Genomic DNA, 15,842 nt, shown 5'->3' with positions numbered 1-15,842 from the left:
TATATTTTACCCCAATAGTGGGCTTTCTGCAAAAACCCTAGGCGGGTCATAGACATGTCCATACTCAATTCAACCTATGAATACCCCTGAATTTACATACGAAGGGGGTCAGAAAATTAATAGCCGAAACTTTGCTAAAAAATCTCTAAGCTTTCTTCTTCTCCAAAAGAAACCAAGAGAACCAGAGTTAGGGTTTATTGTAAAAACCACTTGTGATACATTATACAACCCTAAAAGGCAAATACATTGACTCGTGGACTAAGGATCATTAATGCACAAATCACGTAAAACCACTTGTCTAACTTACTTACTGTTTTATTTATTTCTTAAGCTTATAATTAACTGGTTTCTAAAAATCTCGATAAACAAATAGCTATGCTCGAAACCCACTCAATGGAGACCCATTATGATTTTTGCCATTTTATTTTAAATAAAGTCTTGAATATAAATCTATCTTTTTCCAATTTATTATTTAATTTGATTTAAAATTATTTAAATACTAATTTTAATTTAATAATTATAAATAATTATCAATTAAAATATAATTTAAATATATTTATTAATTTAACACACAAAGTTTCATAATTAACAAATAAATTGTAATCTCTCTTATCTTCTCAATTTAGCTCAATCTTAGTAAAAATTCTCAAACTTGACATAGTTAGTTTTTGAATTTCAATTGATTAAATAAATTAATCAATTGAGTCATCAAGATGATATTATCACAGGCATTATGGGGATCATGGACCTATGAAATCAAGCTCCCAATAAGTTGATTTGAAATTTACTGAGTAGATTTTCTAACTCATTAATTCCTCGTGACTCCATATCTATGGTTAACGCTCCCACTCAATTAAACTACCAGATTCCTAAAATGTAAGTATGAGTTAGACCAACGAGTAAATTGGTAACAAAAAACTCAAAAAACTCAAGCAATACAATTAGTTTATAGCATAACCATCTTAGGAAGTAGATTAAATTGATCTAAGATCTACTAAGTTATATTGACTTAGAAAATATATAACAGTAAGTTTATGATATCTTTTCCACTGTCAATATCGGTCCACTTCGATGTAAACTCTATACATTTGATAAAAGTTTACTTTGCTAATGCCTTGAAAAAGATATTCCACTTATCTAAGTGTAACCAAACTTCATTGTCGATTATCATGTTAGTGTAAGTCTAGTGCACTATCTGAACTTAAATAATTTGAAGCATATAATGATAATCATTTTCCACTGTTGTGACAATACTATAATTGTGAATAACTATATGTTTAAGATTAAGGATTTAAATATTAAACAATTAATTATAAAATAAACATATGAACCAAGCAATAGATAATAGTCAAAAATGATCTCCGATCTTTTATTAATAGATAAATATGATTACATTGAAATTGATTTTTATTTAGGGCATAAAATCACAATATAAACTCTTCCACTCCTTAATTTCTTATATTTTTAGAAGGGAGTGTTTCTTTTTGTAAATGATAGTTGTTGTTTTTTTTTTTTTTTTTTTTTTTTTTTGTAGGGTGTAAATGATAGTTGTTATATTATTCTTTGGTGAGTTCGTGTGTCTTTGTAATTACTTTTGTGTGGAGAAATTTCTCAAAGTCAAGAATGCGAAGAACAACTTTTGGGAGAAGGTTCATTTAAGCTTTGCATCGTGAGAAAGCAAGCAAGCGCTGCTATCTTCGGGAGAAGATTTCTACAAGTTTTGTATTATGAGGAAGCAAGCATTCATCAAGTAGTTTGAAATTAAGGAGCTCAAATCTTGGCGTCTTAATGAGATTCATTCAGCAAATAAGAGTATATCAAGCTTGCAGCAAAATTTTCAAAGAGAGTTTAAGTTTTGTTTAAGTCAATTATTTTATACTTGTTGAAATTTGACTAATTATATTTGGCCATGATCCTGTGGATTAGTAGCAATTTGCAAAAATTACTAAAACTAAGTATAAAATATCGTGTGTTATTTTAATTTCTATAATTTTATTTTTTGCACTATTATTCTGTTCTATCAAGTTCAGTTTCTGATAGAGATTTTAATTTTGCTTAAATTATAATAGTTCTGCATTAATTAATTTTTTTTTGTTAATTTCACTTACTAACGTAAAAAAAATAGAATTTCACAAGTCATGCTTAGTTCTTGCTGATAGGCGCCGGTATATAAATCAAGTTTTGCCTTATATAATAGTTGTGGCCATAACATAACTCGATATATAGTAATACATTTTAATACAATATGAACCATATTATTCAACAAATAAAAAAAATTTATTGAAATCAAGATGAAGTGCAGATCAAGCAGAAAATACAAACTCTTGAAAGAGAGTTTCAAATGTTGTGTAATTTTTTTATATAATTAATAAATATTTTAAAAATAAAATATTAATTGTAATAATAAATCAATCTTTATTCTTTACCCTAGTCAACATAAACATCTCCTTTCCAATCCTTTACCCTCTTCATCCCTCCACGTATCCATCATTCCTAACAAACATAATAGCAACCACAATGTAATTTTCTTTGCATTAAAATATCTTATAATTTTAAAGGGCATTTGATAATACTTTTGTTTTTAAATTTTTTGATAACAAAAATAAAAGTAGTTTTTTTAAAATTTTAATTTTAAAAAACAAAAATCTGTTCTATAACTACTTTTGTTTTTCAATTTCAAAAATAAAAAATAAAAGTCTGTTCTGTAAATTTCATTTTCATTTATTGATTTTATTTAAGTCGGGTCCGAGACTGGAGTCCAAGTCCAAGTCCGGGACCGGGTTCGAATCCATGACCAGGATCGAGACTAGGTCTAAGTTCGAGTATGGGGCGAGGGTTCGGGTCCAAATCTGAGGTTTGGGTTGGGATTCAAGTTCCATGGTCTAGGTAGATAGGGTTCGAAGTCTAACATATTAACTAAAAAAAAAAACTCTTTAAAAAATTTTGAAAGTAAATTTTAATTTTTCAAAATTTTGATTCTCAATTTAATATTAAAAAGTGAAAAGAATTTTATAGAACATGATTTTTGAAAAATATTTTTCACTTCTAATTTAAAAACAAAAAAAGAATAATTAAAAAAATGTTAAGAAACACAAATATATATTTTTTTATTTTCAATTTCAGACAATTAAAAATAATACCAAACTGATCGTTATCATATACAAATATATTTGGGAAAAGTAATTCTCATAATTTTAATTGAAATGTGCTATAAATCTCATTATTAAAAATGGCATGGCCCATTACAAACCTAAAAATGGGTCCGTTAACAGCGTGGAGGCCATTTTCAGTTGTGGCGCCAAACTCCAAAAAGGCGCCAAGCAAACCCCCGCCTATTCACAGAGCGGGAAACCAACCCCTATAAACCCCTCTCTCAACATCATCATCTCCCTCAAAAATATCTCTAACAAACCCTAAACTCTCTACCTACCCTTTAACGCCTACCGTCAATGGTGGTATCTCTAGGTCCAGGCAAGTTCTATGGCACCAGCCTTCCCCGCCCTCGCATTTACACCGACGTCAAGCTAAACGACCATCGGGTCGACCCACCGCTTTCGGTTATGGACCCATTTCTCTCCTGGGCCAACGAGGCTCATTGGTCCATGGGCGGCTTAAGCTACAAGCGCCTGCGTCTCCAAGGCCGGATCGAAGGGAATGTCTCAAAGCTCCGCGCCGAGCGTGAGAAGATCGCGAAGAAGAACGAAAAGTTCGCCTCCAAATCGCCTACAACCGGATCCGATCCTGGTGTGCTTAAGCGCAAGAAAGTTGTCGATACTTCCGGTGACGACGATGAGTCCCCTCCTCCCGCTCCGATCGCGACCAAACGACGTAGATTCATGGATTTGATCGATGAGGATATGAATCGTGAAGATGAGGAAATTGGGAGCAGTAAGGTTCGAAGGAGGCGGCTGGTGAAGAAACTCACTGATGACTTTGATAAGGTGGCTGAAGAGAAAGAGAAAGCTTGCGAAACTCCGTCACGGAGTCTGAGAAACGGTGGTTCTGGGTCAAATGGATTGAGGAGTCGGCGACTGATCTTGGAGGATTCTGTTGCCCCCGCAACTGAGATTGTGATGGACATTGTGAAGGAGGTGAATAAGTTGAGTTCCAAGGGCAAGAAGCTAAAGGGGTCTGCAACGAAAGTGAAATCTGGTGGAGGAAGTGAATCATCTCCGGTTACTAGATCCAGAAATTCTCCAAGATTGGCTAAACAGAAATGAGGAATGAAGTCTCCAGATCTCGATCTCGATTTCGATTCTAGGGTTTATGTAGTCATTACCTTGTGAAATATATTATCTTTTTTATAGTTTTTCCTTTTTTTTTTTTGAATATGTAATGAAATCTAAGTTTAATGATTCTCAGTTGAGCTAGCATGATGAGAATATATGAATTTATTTCATTTCAATTTGTATTTTTTTTTCTTTCTTTTGGGAATGGGTTTATACTAGTAGTGATTTGATGTTTGAATTTGTTTTATTTGCTTCAAAATTGAGTAATGTATAGTCAAAATTGCAGGAGTTACTTTTGCCTACAATATAAAGATTTTCAATGATTTAGATATATTCATCTTAGTTTGTTCTCATTTTAGCCATTTTGTTTTGAAATGATAATCTTTAGGTATAAACTTACAATCTATCCAAAATAAACAATAACATGTAAGGATATGATTTGACTAAATCCTAATGTTTAATGTAGCTTGTTGGGACCCAAGTATTGGATGTGTTATATTATCCATGCTGCTGAGATTTGTTGTAGCATTTGGTCTAGTGACAAGATATGCAAACCCACTAAAGAACGAGATGGTAGAAGCATTCTTGCGCAGAAAATGAGAGGCAAACTACACTGCATAATTCATTGACTTGTGAAAATCTATGACAGACCATTGTCAGTGGTTGGGGCTTAATTAACAATAGTGTAATGTACTTAAAGTCATGTTATAATGATAAGCAAACTTACCAAGAGTGACCAAAGATCATAATATAGTACAGATGCAACCACTTTTTATAATTTGCTACTTTTTTTTACACAAGTGGAAGGTATTATTCAAAAGGTTTCTCTCTGCTATTTTTCATTTTGTTGTGGCTGAACTGTAGTTAGCCATTATGTAATTTTTTTAACATGACACACGCCATAACATTTACAATTCATAGCATCATATTTTTACCAAGCCACTAGCAATACATAAGACTAAGTATGGATTTTGATAAGAGAGTGCAAATAGTGTACGAGTGAGTAGAATAAATATGAAACAAAAACGAGGAACCCCTTTATCTTCCAACACTGTAAAAAGCCATATCAATGACCTAATATAACCACACCCCAAAAAAAAGAAACGTTTTTTTCCCTCCTCTCAATGGACTCAGAAATATCACTGTTTTTGCATACAAGAGGCTTTGAAATCCGGCTGTTGTTGAGCCACTCCCTCGAACTTTGACAACCTGCATGATTGTTTTACCACCAATGTTTGCAATGAAGGCACTTCCCATGGTACCATTCCAAAATCATCGTTGTACTCCTCCATCCCATCAACCAAATACTGCCAGATCAGCGCACCGGCACCAGACCCGCCTTTCTTGGCAGATTTGTAAATTATGTCGTAAATAACTTTGTAAAATATATCCCGCTGCTCCGGCTTGAAATCCTTGTTCAGGTTTGACAAGCCGAATTCAGAGAACACGACTGGCTTCTTCAGCTCTTTGTTACCATCTTCAATGTGAGATAGCATCCACTTGGAGAGGTATTTCAGTTTATCTTCAAATCCAACTTTCTTAAACCTATCATAATAATAATGATGAAGAAAAATTAATAGTGACATATGATGATGAATGCACATATTTGACTAAAACCCCTCTTTCCATATCTTCTCATATTTTAGTTTCATTTGTATTCTATGCTTACCACTGATCAGGGTATATGTGAACAGACGCAAAGTCGATGTTGGCAATCTGGGAGTTTCGAATAAAATCAGCTCCCAGCCGGGAAGCCCAGTCTTCAGGGTTCACAGACAACTTCTCAGGGCTTTTTGGACCATAAAATCCTTCAAGTCCTATGGTCACCAGGTGACGATTGTCAATTGATTTGATGAAAGCAGACATTTCTTCTAACCAATCCTGAAGTTTTATGCCATGAAATCAATTAATAAAATCATATTTCTAAGCAACTTGAAAGATATTGCCCCTCAGTTATACATGTTAAGTGGCAAGTCCAAGAATTAACAACTTACTTGGAGAGTGTCACCAGAAGCATCTGTGACGCAACGTGGTTCATTGATTATCTCCCATCCGAAAATGGTGGGATCATCTTTGTATCTGATGCCATTTACAGTATTCTTTCTTGTCAGGATAGTCTGAAAAAGAGAAGAAAAACAAATCAGAAATAGACAATATTATTATAGCACATAAAACAATTTTCTTGAAATGCAATTTCTATATTAGCAAAGTGTTTCGAATAAATAAGTGATGGTGCACCACCCAAATATTACACACTTATTGGGCAGATATTTTCAACTAATCATATTTCATTATATACACATAAATATTCATTATAAAAAAAAAGTGACTTGTAGTAGAGTGCAGAATTGGGGCACTAGAGGAACAAAAGATTCATTTTTCTCAAAGTTAACCTCGTTACATGCCATGCTAAGTAGCTCTACAGGATGTTAGTTTTTCCTCTTTGGTTTTCATTAGTTTCAACTTCAAGAAATTAACTTTTGTAAGTCATAAATGTTGAATTGCTACTACCACTACCTAGTGCCTATTAGTGAATTATACAAGATTCATAATGTTGCCACACATATTTTCATATCCATTAAGTTTAAGCACATGCATCTACCTCATTCTTTCTGAGACGCACACTTAGCATCAAAGAAATCGAATTCCAACAATTATGGCATTGTATCTATACCTTAGCCATGCGTTAACGGAATTTCTACTATGAATATAAATACACATTTACTTCACCAGGTTATCAAGATTATTATTCATCAGTTTGCACAATCAACTTGCTAAACTAACTTGCCAACAAAATTTTGATCCTTGTTCTACAAAATCATTGGTAAGCAGGGTCGGCCCGGGATATTATTGGACCCAAGAGTTTTTTTGTGTTACCTAAAGTGGAGTTTAAGTATTATTATTGGGCCTATTTTATAAAATTTTACAAAAGATACCATACTGCATAAGATAAAAGTATACTGTATAAAAATTTGGAGAATTACCCCATATACTATTTTTTTTAATTTTTTTTTTTTATCAAATTTACAGTTTGAGTTTCTAAAGTGGTTTCTATGCAGGTTGCTATACGATTTTTGGTTGCGATTTAGGTTGTTCTACTAGTTGCAATAGGGGTTTCTATGTAGAATTACGTAAAAATATAAAAAAAACTATTTTGAAGTGCAAAAAGTAAAAAAACCCTAAAAATTTTGATCCTTGTTCTACAAAATCATTGGCAAGCAGGGTCGGCCAGGAATATTATTGGACCCAAGAATTTTTTTTGTGTTATCTAAAGTGGAGTTTAAGTATTATTATTGGTTTATTTTGTAAAATTTTACAAAAGATACCATTTTTTTTACTGCATAAGATAAAAGTATACTGTATAGAAATTTTGAGTCTTGGGTTTGGGTGGGCCCTAGGCACGGGCCTAGCCCGCCTTAGCCCAGGGCCTGGCCTGCGGGTAAGAGTACAGACTTTCATTGTCCAAAAGCCAAAAGCAATATCAACCATGTTTGAAGTACTTAGGTCCTTGGAATGCTTAACAGTTTTACTCCATTCCATTATACCAATTCTGACTAATACTATGGTAAAAATTAACTCTCAGGTGTCAAATTTGTTGTCTAGTTTCCCAAAAATTAAACAAATTAAAGACATGAAAAAAAAAATATCTTAAAACTTAGTCAGCAAGAGCTAACTGAGACCATAAGTTGGCCCCATGATGAGACAGCATATATTTAAGATCAAACTCATAAAAAGATGACTGCATACATAAGTACCTTGACATAGTTCTTGAAATAATCACGGATGGTCGGGTCGAAGAAGAAGGAATCATTAGAAGCACTTAAACCAAGCCCTTCTTCCCATGCCCACTTGACATATTGAGTCTTTCCACCATAAGCTTGCAAGTTATTAACCAGGGCAAGAAGCAGCCTGATTCCACGTTGCCCAGCTTCTGCAATGACATAATCCAAAGCCTGCAGACCAAGTTCTTAATCTGTTAGAGCTAGTTAATTAATTTTCTTAACACCAAAAAGGAAAGAAAGAGGTTACTACAAAGTTTAGGGACCAAATTAAACCAACTCAACCATTTATTCTAGAGCTAAACTTCGTATGGAAAACGAGTACAAATGAAAAGCAAGTAGTGCAATTATAATTTTGACAAATGGTACTCATTAAACATTAAGATCGAATAAGACAGAAGAAAATGTTTGTGGTACCACTAACGGTAAATTAGCATTCATAAACAGGTATCCCACACCCTAATAACTCGAATTAGTAAACTAAGTAAAACTGATAAATTATTTAATACCGAATTAAACATGATTACCTCTCACATCAAACAAGAGATCGGCAAAAGAAAATGACTTAAACAGCAAAGACATATTTTTTTTCTTCTTCATTTTGGGGTCTTGCAATTAAGACTCAAATATCATCGTATGATTTAATGTAAAGCAAATCCTTAAGATTTGACATGGAAAAACAAAACCCAGAAAGGAGATCGATTATCCATGGAAATACCTTGAAAACTCGCTCGTTGAAGACACCAGGGGACATTTGGAGGGCATTGTAGGTACCATCATTAAAGGCCCAAGTACGACACACAGTGAGACCCATTTTAGATCCGGCTTCCAACATTTGCCCGACCCGATATCTACTGTATTCATCCACAGCGTGGTCCATTAACCAGTAAGAGTTCCAGCCATTAATGTAAAAAGGTTTACCATTAACCACAAACTGAGTTCCATTCCTTCCTACGAAGTCCAATTTCGGTGCTTTGTTGAAATTGAGCTTCACCTTCACGTCACCAAACGACATGTAGATGAAAACCATACATGAAGCAAATCCAACAATGGGATAACACATACCATACCCAGATGCCATTTTCTTTCTAGACATTATTACTTTCAGTAGCTGTAGCTGAACCAAAAATGTAAAGCTTGCCCAAATTGGGAACAATCCCCAAAACTCCTTTTTTTTTTGGTTAAAGAGCTCCTGAGATCAGCAATACCCAGATGAGATTTTGGAATCACAGAAAAGACAGGTTATGAATACACGTTTCTCTGACAGCCAGATCCCTTTTTGGAGAGAGAGCACCAAAATAGCTTGAACAAAACCAACACAACAATGAAGCTCAACAGTTCCACAAACCCATCTCAAAATGCATCGAAAAATGTATCTTCGAGTGAGAAAAAGGTTTGGAGAGATTTTCTTTCTAGTCCTATATGGACGGCTAGAAGATAGGGCTTTCTCCCTTCACTTCTTTTCAATAATGGAATATTGGAAGTTTTTTTAATATAAAAATAAGAAAGAATAAAGCTCAAAACTTTAACATACCCACCTCAAAATGCATCTAAAAATATCTCATTGAGAGAGAAAAAGAAGGGACAATGGTTTTCTTTCTTTTGGCAGTTGATGGGAATTAAATTGTTATAACAGAGAAAAAAACAAAACTCAATACTTTCATATACCCATCTGAACATGCATCCAAAAAAATACAATCTTTAAGAGAGAATATTTTGATATATAATTTTGGGTGGGGGTGAGCTGAAAAAAATGCTGGAAGGTGAGATTTTTTGTTGCTGCGATTTGTGAATGATGAAAGTTTTTATAGCAAGGGAGCAGAAGTGTATTGAAGTCAGTTCAAGAAATGAGCAAAAAAAATTGAGTCAATATGAAAGAGAAAGCAAAGAAAGAAAAGAAAGCACACCTAACTTGTCTGTGTCTTAGAAAACCAGTCAAAAACTGAAGGAGAGAAGAGATGAAGCAGAGCAGTAAAAGCAAAGACGGTGGAAGTGGGTGTGTGGTGGAATGTTGGTATCATCTCATCAGAACCTCTTGGTTAAATCAGATCTGTGTTCTAAAGAGATAAATCACAAAGAGTCTTACCACTTACTTAATTAAGATTAATAATAATTAATAATGTAATCAACAAGTTTAATTTAGTACAGTTTACTACCAGTCCCACCCCTGGCCCCATGTGTGATATACTAAAATCTTTTCCACTAGATATTTTCTTAATATAAAAAGAAAAATTAAAAATAAAATTTTTATGTCAGTTTTAATGTAGATCATGTAACATTGTTCAACTTTCTTAATTTTAATTGGTTTTATATGTATGCCACAGACAAAGATATTCAACAGTGCTAATAATCTCAAAACTACCCCATGTGAGTTAACCGACACTCCCTTAACTTTATTTATTGTTTTTCTCTATTTTTCATTTCTTTTTTTGACTTTTTGTAATGTTCTTCCCTCATATGTGGCTCTACTCACATTATTCACTAATCACTGCAAAGAAAAAACCAAACTATTTTTTTTTTTTAATTTTCTTTTTCTTTTGCAAGTAATAACTTTAATTTTTTTCACTTGGTGATCTAGCATATTTGGCTATATGGGGTTAGAAAGGAAAACCAACCCTAAGATATGATTAAACTTATGATAATAGTATAATAATTACACTGTATTATTAACTCAACACTAAAGCCAATGTACATGTATTTTCTGATCTGTTGTACAACCAATACCAACAAATATAAATCACAAAAAGATTTCATAGTAATTATATATTTTTAGGTTTTAGCTAAAATCTAAAAAATCATTTATAAAATAAAAACTCTTTAATTAATTTCTTTTTGGTGTAGCAAATCAGAATGGATGACTATCCTAAACCCCTAGAAGAAAACAAACTTCACAATAATGCACAAAGGATTGGGCTCACCTATCATAATAAGAGAAGCTAACAAAAGAAAGAAAAAAAAATGTCACTATCTGACCAAAAGAAGTTATTTTGTGAGAGAGTAGGGTCACCAACTATGAAGACCAAGAGTTACCAAGTCATCATCTTGGTCATGGAAATAATTACAGGAAAAATTTATGAGGTCTAGATATCATGAACTAATGGAAATTATGTGTCTAAAAAGAAAGTGTAAGAATCCCAGTTTGAAAATATTTATGAATTTGCTGATTTAGACTTAGAAGTACCACAATATTTCCTATGCCAATTCAAACATATAATGAGTCTTGAATGTTATGCAAGTAATAATAATAATGATTAATTAGTCTAGCAGAATGGTACAATGATCTTTTAGAAGAAAAAAAATGGTACAATGAATTCTCTTGGCAAAATCTTGTGTACTGCAAGATCAACCCCTTTCCAACTCATTAAAGCAAAATTGTGTTACTACTGAATTTAGAAAAGCTATTATAGTAGTAAAATAAGAAAGGAATTTATTGGAAAGAGGGTGAGAATTCAATGATGAAGTATTTTATTAAGAAAGTCCTAGTATTGCACTATTGCTTCAAGAAAATATAAATCCTAGTATTTGATGTTTTATGTAATAATAGTTTGGAGTCATTTTTAAGCAAAAAAAAAAAAAAAAAGATGAAAAAAAGGGGACAATAGGCTCTATTTTGCTCACTCAAGAAGTCACCGCATGTTTAACTTTCTTTCTTTTTTCTTTTTTTTTTTTTTTTTTGCTTTTTTTTTTTTTTTTTTTTGAGAAAGCATGTCTAACTTAATTGTAACAGTAATAAATACATGATCTCATAAAAAAAATTAAAAAAGAAAAACGCAAATCATCTCAAAATAATAATAATAATAAACAAAGTTCAAGTTCAAGGAAAATAGCCAAAGTACTCTCCTTTTTCCCTTATGCCAAAATTAAATTGAAGAGCAAGAGTGCAATGATTCTTTCAATCTCTTCCCTATCACATGACGATGATGCTTTGCTTTTTTAATTTTTCCCATGAAATGATGCTTAGCTTTCGGATTAGCATGGTTATACAATTTGTATATTGTATTTCATATTGTATATACACTATTAATTTATTATAAAATTGAGAGACATAATTTCAGTTGCCTAAAAGGTGGGTGTTGCTGGTCATAATGTTTTGGAACATGACACTGCATCCTCTTCTAAGTAGTATTTTATATAAGTTTATTATGAGTTAATAATTTTGATTTGAAGTATGATTAATCTTATTATATATCCTCATCATCTAATATTATTAGTAATTATAACACTTTCTGATACTTATCTTTAAGAGTGAAATAATGTAGAAAGAACCAATAATACTAGAGAGTATCCCACATACATTTTCTTCGTTTATTGATACTTATTAGGACCAAAAGTTTAGAATTATTACTCTTGAGTCTTACTAATTAAGCTTATATTGCTAACAAGATCATAATTAATTAGGATAGAGTTGGAGACAACAAGCAATACAACTACATAATCTTTAACAAACCCAAAAAAAAAAAGACTTTGATTTTTTAGGTTGAAATATTATTTTATTATCAATTTGTTTACCTGATATTATATTGTGTTGCTTTGTTCAATTTGATGACAAATAATGTTTGAGTAATCAATATCCATACTGTAATTGAATTTCGGATAACTACCACAAGAAGTCGATTTTTCTTTATTGACATTGATCATTTGATTTTATTTTAGCAAATAGATTATAGATTATATTATGTGAACAGACTGTTACTGAAATTAAACGAAAAACGAAATTACTGAATAAAAATTTTAGATTGAGTTGCGGACTAAGTCGTTTTTTTATATTTGTGGCACTGCTTAAGAATGTGCAATTAAGCAGTCAGAAATTACCGGTCATCTCTAGGATAATACAGCCCAGTCGAAAATCTACTATATTAGAGCTTTACTACACGATAGAGAACCGTCGAAATACCACACTCAAATACTACTGCTCGAAATATTTATATAATATAATCGTAAATATAAATTAAAAATGATTCTTTTTCTTTGAGAAAGATGTATTTCTCCCGTTAGTTATAATGCATTATATAGAAAATGCACGGAAGGTAGTAATGAGAAGATAGACGTTTTTTATTATGGGAAAGATAAGTGGGATCGTGGGAACGATGCTAAAAATAAAGAGAAGAAATCGTCTCTGTTTACCAAGTAATTAAACACCTTTAAAAACAGTTTTAATTAATTAAAAGAATAATAATTTAAAAAATAAATTTTTTTCAAGAAAATAAAATGACACCACAACCGCCCGCTCGACTCAGCCAAATGGCAGAGGTAGTGCGCGTGGTGATCCAGTGTGTGAGTCATTACCAACGCGCACAAAACTAGGTACCCCTTGGGCCCCAACCCAGGTGCCAAATTCGCACATTATATACACTTCTAATGAAGTGTTCATATCCCATGTAGGACTCAATGCACTCAGACACTTCACTTCTCATGAATTTTGAAAACTTTCCAACAAATCATAATCTCCATTTTTGTATGATCGTATTCATTGTATTGTACTTATAACAAGCCTCCTAATATATTTTGGAAATATTCAGATCATATCATACTGTTACAAAAAATAGAATTACCCAACCATATAATTAGTAGTGTTTTATTTAAGTGTTATTTAGGGTTTTAGTTTTGTATTTTAATTTTGAGATTGGTAAAAATTAAGAGGAAGAGGAAGAGCTTGGTAGAAAAGCTTTGAGTATTGTGATAAACTCTAAAAAGGGTTTTTCTTTCTATCTCTCTTTTTTTTTTTAAATTTTGTAATTTCAAGAAAAAAAAAAACTTGTATTCAATTATATAATTAATGATCTAAGTTAAAAATATAAAAAAGAAAATCAAAATCTTAATTTTTTAGATTTTTATAAAATTTCCAAATTTCTTGAATATAAATTTTAAATTTTTAAAGAATTAATTAAAAGTGGCTCTAATACCATTTATTTGAATTTTTTAACACTTATAAAATATGCAATATCGAGATTAACTTTATAGATAAACATATTATATATTATTATAAGCATAGATTTAAATAAAACCTTTGTTGATTTAAAGAGAAGAAGAACATGAATAACGAAAGCGTACCTTAATCCATTGATCGAGATGATCTTTGTAGTGATTTTGGGTTATGATCTTTTAAGAATACAAGACTTAAGGTTTCCTAATTTTCTCTCTTGATGGGGAAGATGCGAATATAGTTTCTTGTTTCTTGGGGACCGCTAGCAATATATAACCTCATAACTAGGTTATTAATTTTAAGTAATTCTAATTTAGCCCCTTAATAAATTAGAAACATCGCTTAAGTTATCTACACATTTAGCCCATAACACTTTAATACCCATGACCGACAATTACTAAATTAACTATTTTATTTGTGTCAAACTTCAAATAACAATACACCAATACATATAAAACCATATTAAAGATTTTAATGCAACACTTAAACAAAGACATATCAATAGAAGACGCATGGAACCAGTTAACTCATGAGCTAAAGCTTACATAGCCACATTGGGCAACATAGTTCAAGGCTCTAGGAACCTTACTATAACAGCAGTCACTCAAAAGTTTTAGCTATTAGAGCATTTTCAATGCTACTTCATATTATTTTAGCTAAAATAGTTAAAAAATTCAAAATAAAGAGTTATTTTTATGGTTGTTAAATTAATCATACTCTTTTAGTTAAAATATCTTCAAGCATGCTCTCTAAACATGTTTTTTAGCTAAAATAATGAGTGAGTTTTAAAAAATGAACTCCAACTATATAAAAAATAACTCTCTATAATAGAGAATAGATAGAGAGGTCTCTACTTTTTTGCTAAATTCTTTTTGATAATATTTTGATTAAAAATATTATTACTTTATCATTATTTTATTAAATTAATTTATATTTAATAAATTTAAATTATAAAATATTATTAAAATAATTTTCCTAACTAAAATAAGGAGTATGTTTGAAGTAAAAACTAAAAAAAATAACTCAATATTTTAACTTTTTAACTATTTTAGTTAAAAATAGAGTGTGGTTAGAGATACTTTATATTTAATTATTTTAATAATATTTTATAATTTGAATTTATTAAATATAAGTTAATTTTATAAAATAATAGTGTTTTCGATTAAAATATTATTTAAAAAATTTAACAAATAAGGAGTTTTCTACTCTTAGAGAGCTCTCTATTCATATTAGAATTATTTTTTTTTTATGATTAAAGCTCATTTTTTTCAACTCTCACTTCCTATTTTAATTAAAGAATATAATAAGAGAGCATAGTTAAGCATTAAAGGTGGTTTCAGAATCACATTCCAGCAAGATATAAGGTCGGTTTGGCACAGCTGTGCTGTGGGAAAAAGCAGCTGTAGCTGTGCTGTGAGAAAAAGCAGCTGTAGCAAAACTGTGGAAAAAAGCTGAGCTGAGTGTTTGGTAAATTATAAATTTTAAAATACTGTGAGTTATTAAGATCTATTATAATGATAATGATAATTTTATAATTTAGTTTATTATAATCACAAATATGTAAAAACTTATTTTATATAATATTTTATTTTTTAAAAATATTTTTAATTTTTTTCAAATATAAATTTGTCTGAATTTGATAAAAAATAATTTATAGTATTTGTTTATTATGTTTTATCAAATGTGAAAAAAAAAATAGAAACTCAAGTATATAAGAAAAATTCTAGGTTGATGTTGCTTGTTAATATTAAAATAAAATATAAATTATTTTTAAAAAAAAATAAGAGATTTAATAATTATTTATTTTATTATAATTAGTTTATTTTAATTTTTTTATATTTATAATATGTAATAAATAAGTAAATAAAATTTTAGTACAAAAAAAAAAATATTATAGTCTTGTAATCAAAA

General features: G+C 30.9%; 2 protein-coding genes across 3 annotated transcripts; one reads left to right on the top strand and one right to left on the bottom strand.

Annotated features, from left to right (window-relative positions):
• Positions 1 to 3,399: 3,399 nt before the first annotated feature.
• Positions 3,400 to 10,372, bottom strand: LOC133030305 (mannan endo-1,4-beta-mannosidase 2-like). Of its 2 annotated transcripts, XM_061102923.1 has the most exons (6): positions 9,916 to 10,152; positions 8,727 to 9,200; positions 7,985 to 8,182; positions 6,224 to 6,346; positions 5,899 to 6,110; positions 3,400 to 5,774 (listed from the first exon to the last, which is right to left on the bottom strand). In XM_061102923.1, exons 2-6 carry the CDS (start codon positions 9,102 to 9,104, stop codon positions 5,369 to 5,371), a joined length of 1,317 nt encoding a protein of 438 aa, XP_060958906.1. In that variant the 5' UTR covers positions 9,105 to 9,200; positions 9,916 to 10,152; the 3' UTR covers positions 3,400 to 5,368. The 2 variants fall into 2 exon arrangements, with proteins under 2 accessions (XP_060958906.1, XP_060958905.1); XM_061102922.1 differs by having other exon boundaries at positions 8,727 to 10,372.
• Positions 3,450 to 4,405, top strand: LOC133030306 (uncharacterized). The gene has a single exon (XM_061102924.1). The coding sequence runs from the start codon at positions 3,450 to 3,452 to the stop codon at positions 4,218 to 4,220; it is 771 nt and encodes a 256-aa protein (XP_060958907.1). The 3' UTR covers positions 4,221 to 4,405.
• Positions 10,373 to 15,842: the final 5,470 nt, after the last annotated feature.

This window comes from Cannabis sativa, chromosome 8 (genome assembly GCF_029168945.1).
Source record: "Cannabis sativa cultivar Pink pepper isolate KNU-18-1 chromosome 8, ASM2916894v1, whole genome shotgun sequence".
NCBI lineage: Eukaryota > Viridiplantae > Streptophyta > Magnoliopsida > Rosales > Cannabaceae > Cannabis > Cannabis sativa.
The sequence above is the reverse complement of the archived record's forward strand: the minus strand, read 5'-3'. Positions and strand labels throughout refer to the sequence as shown.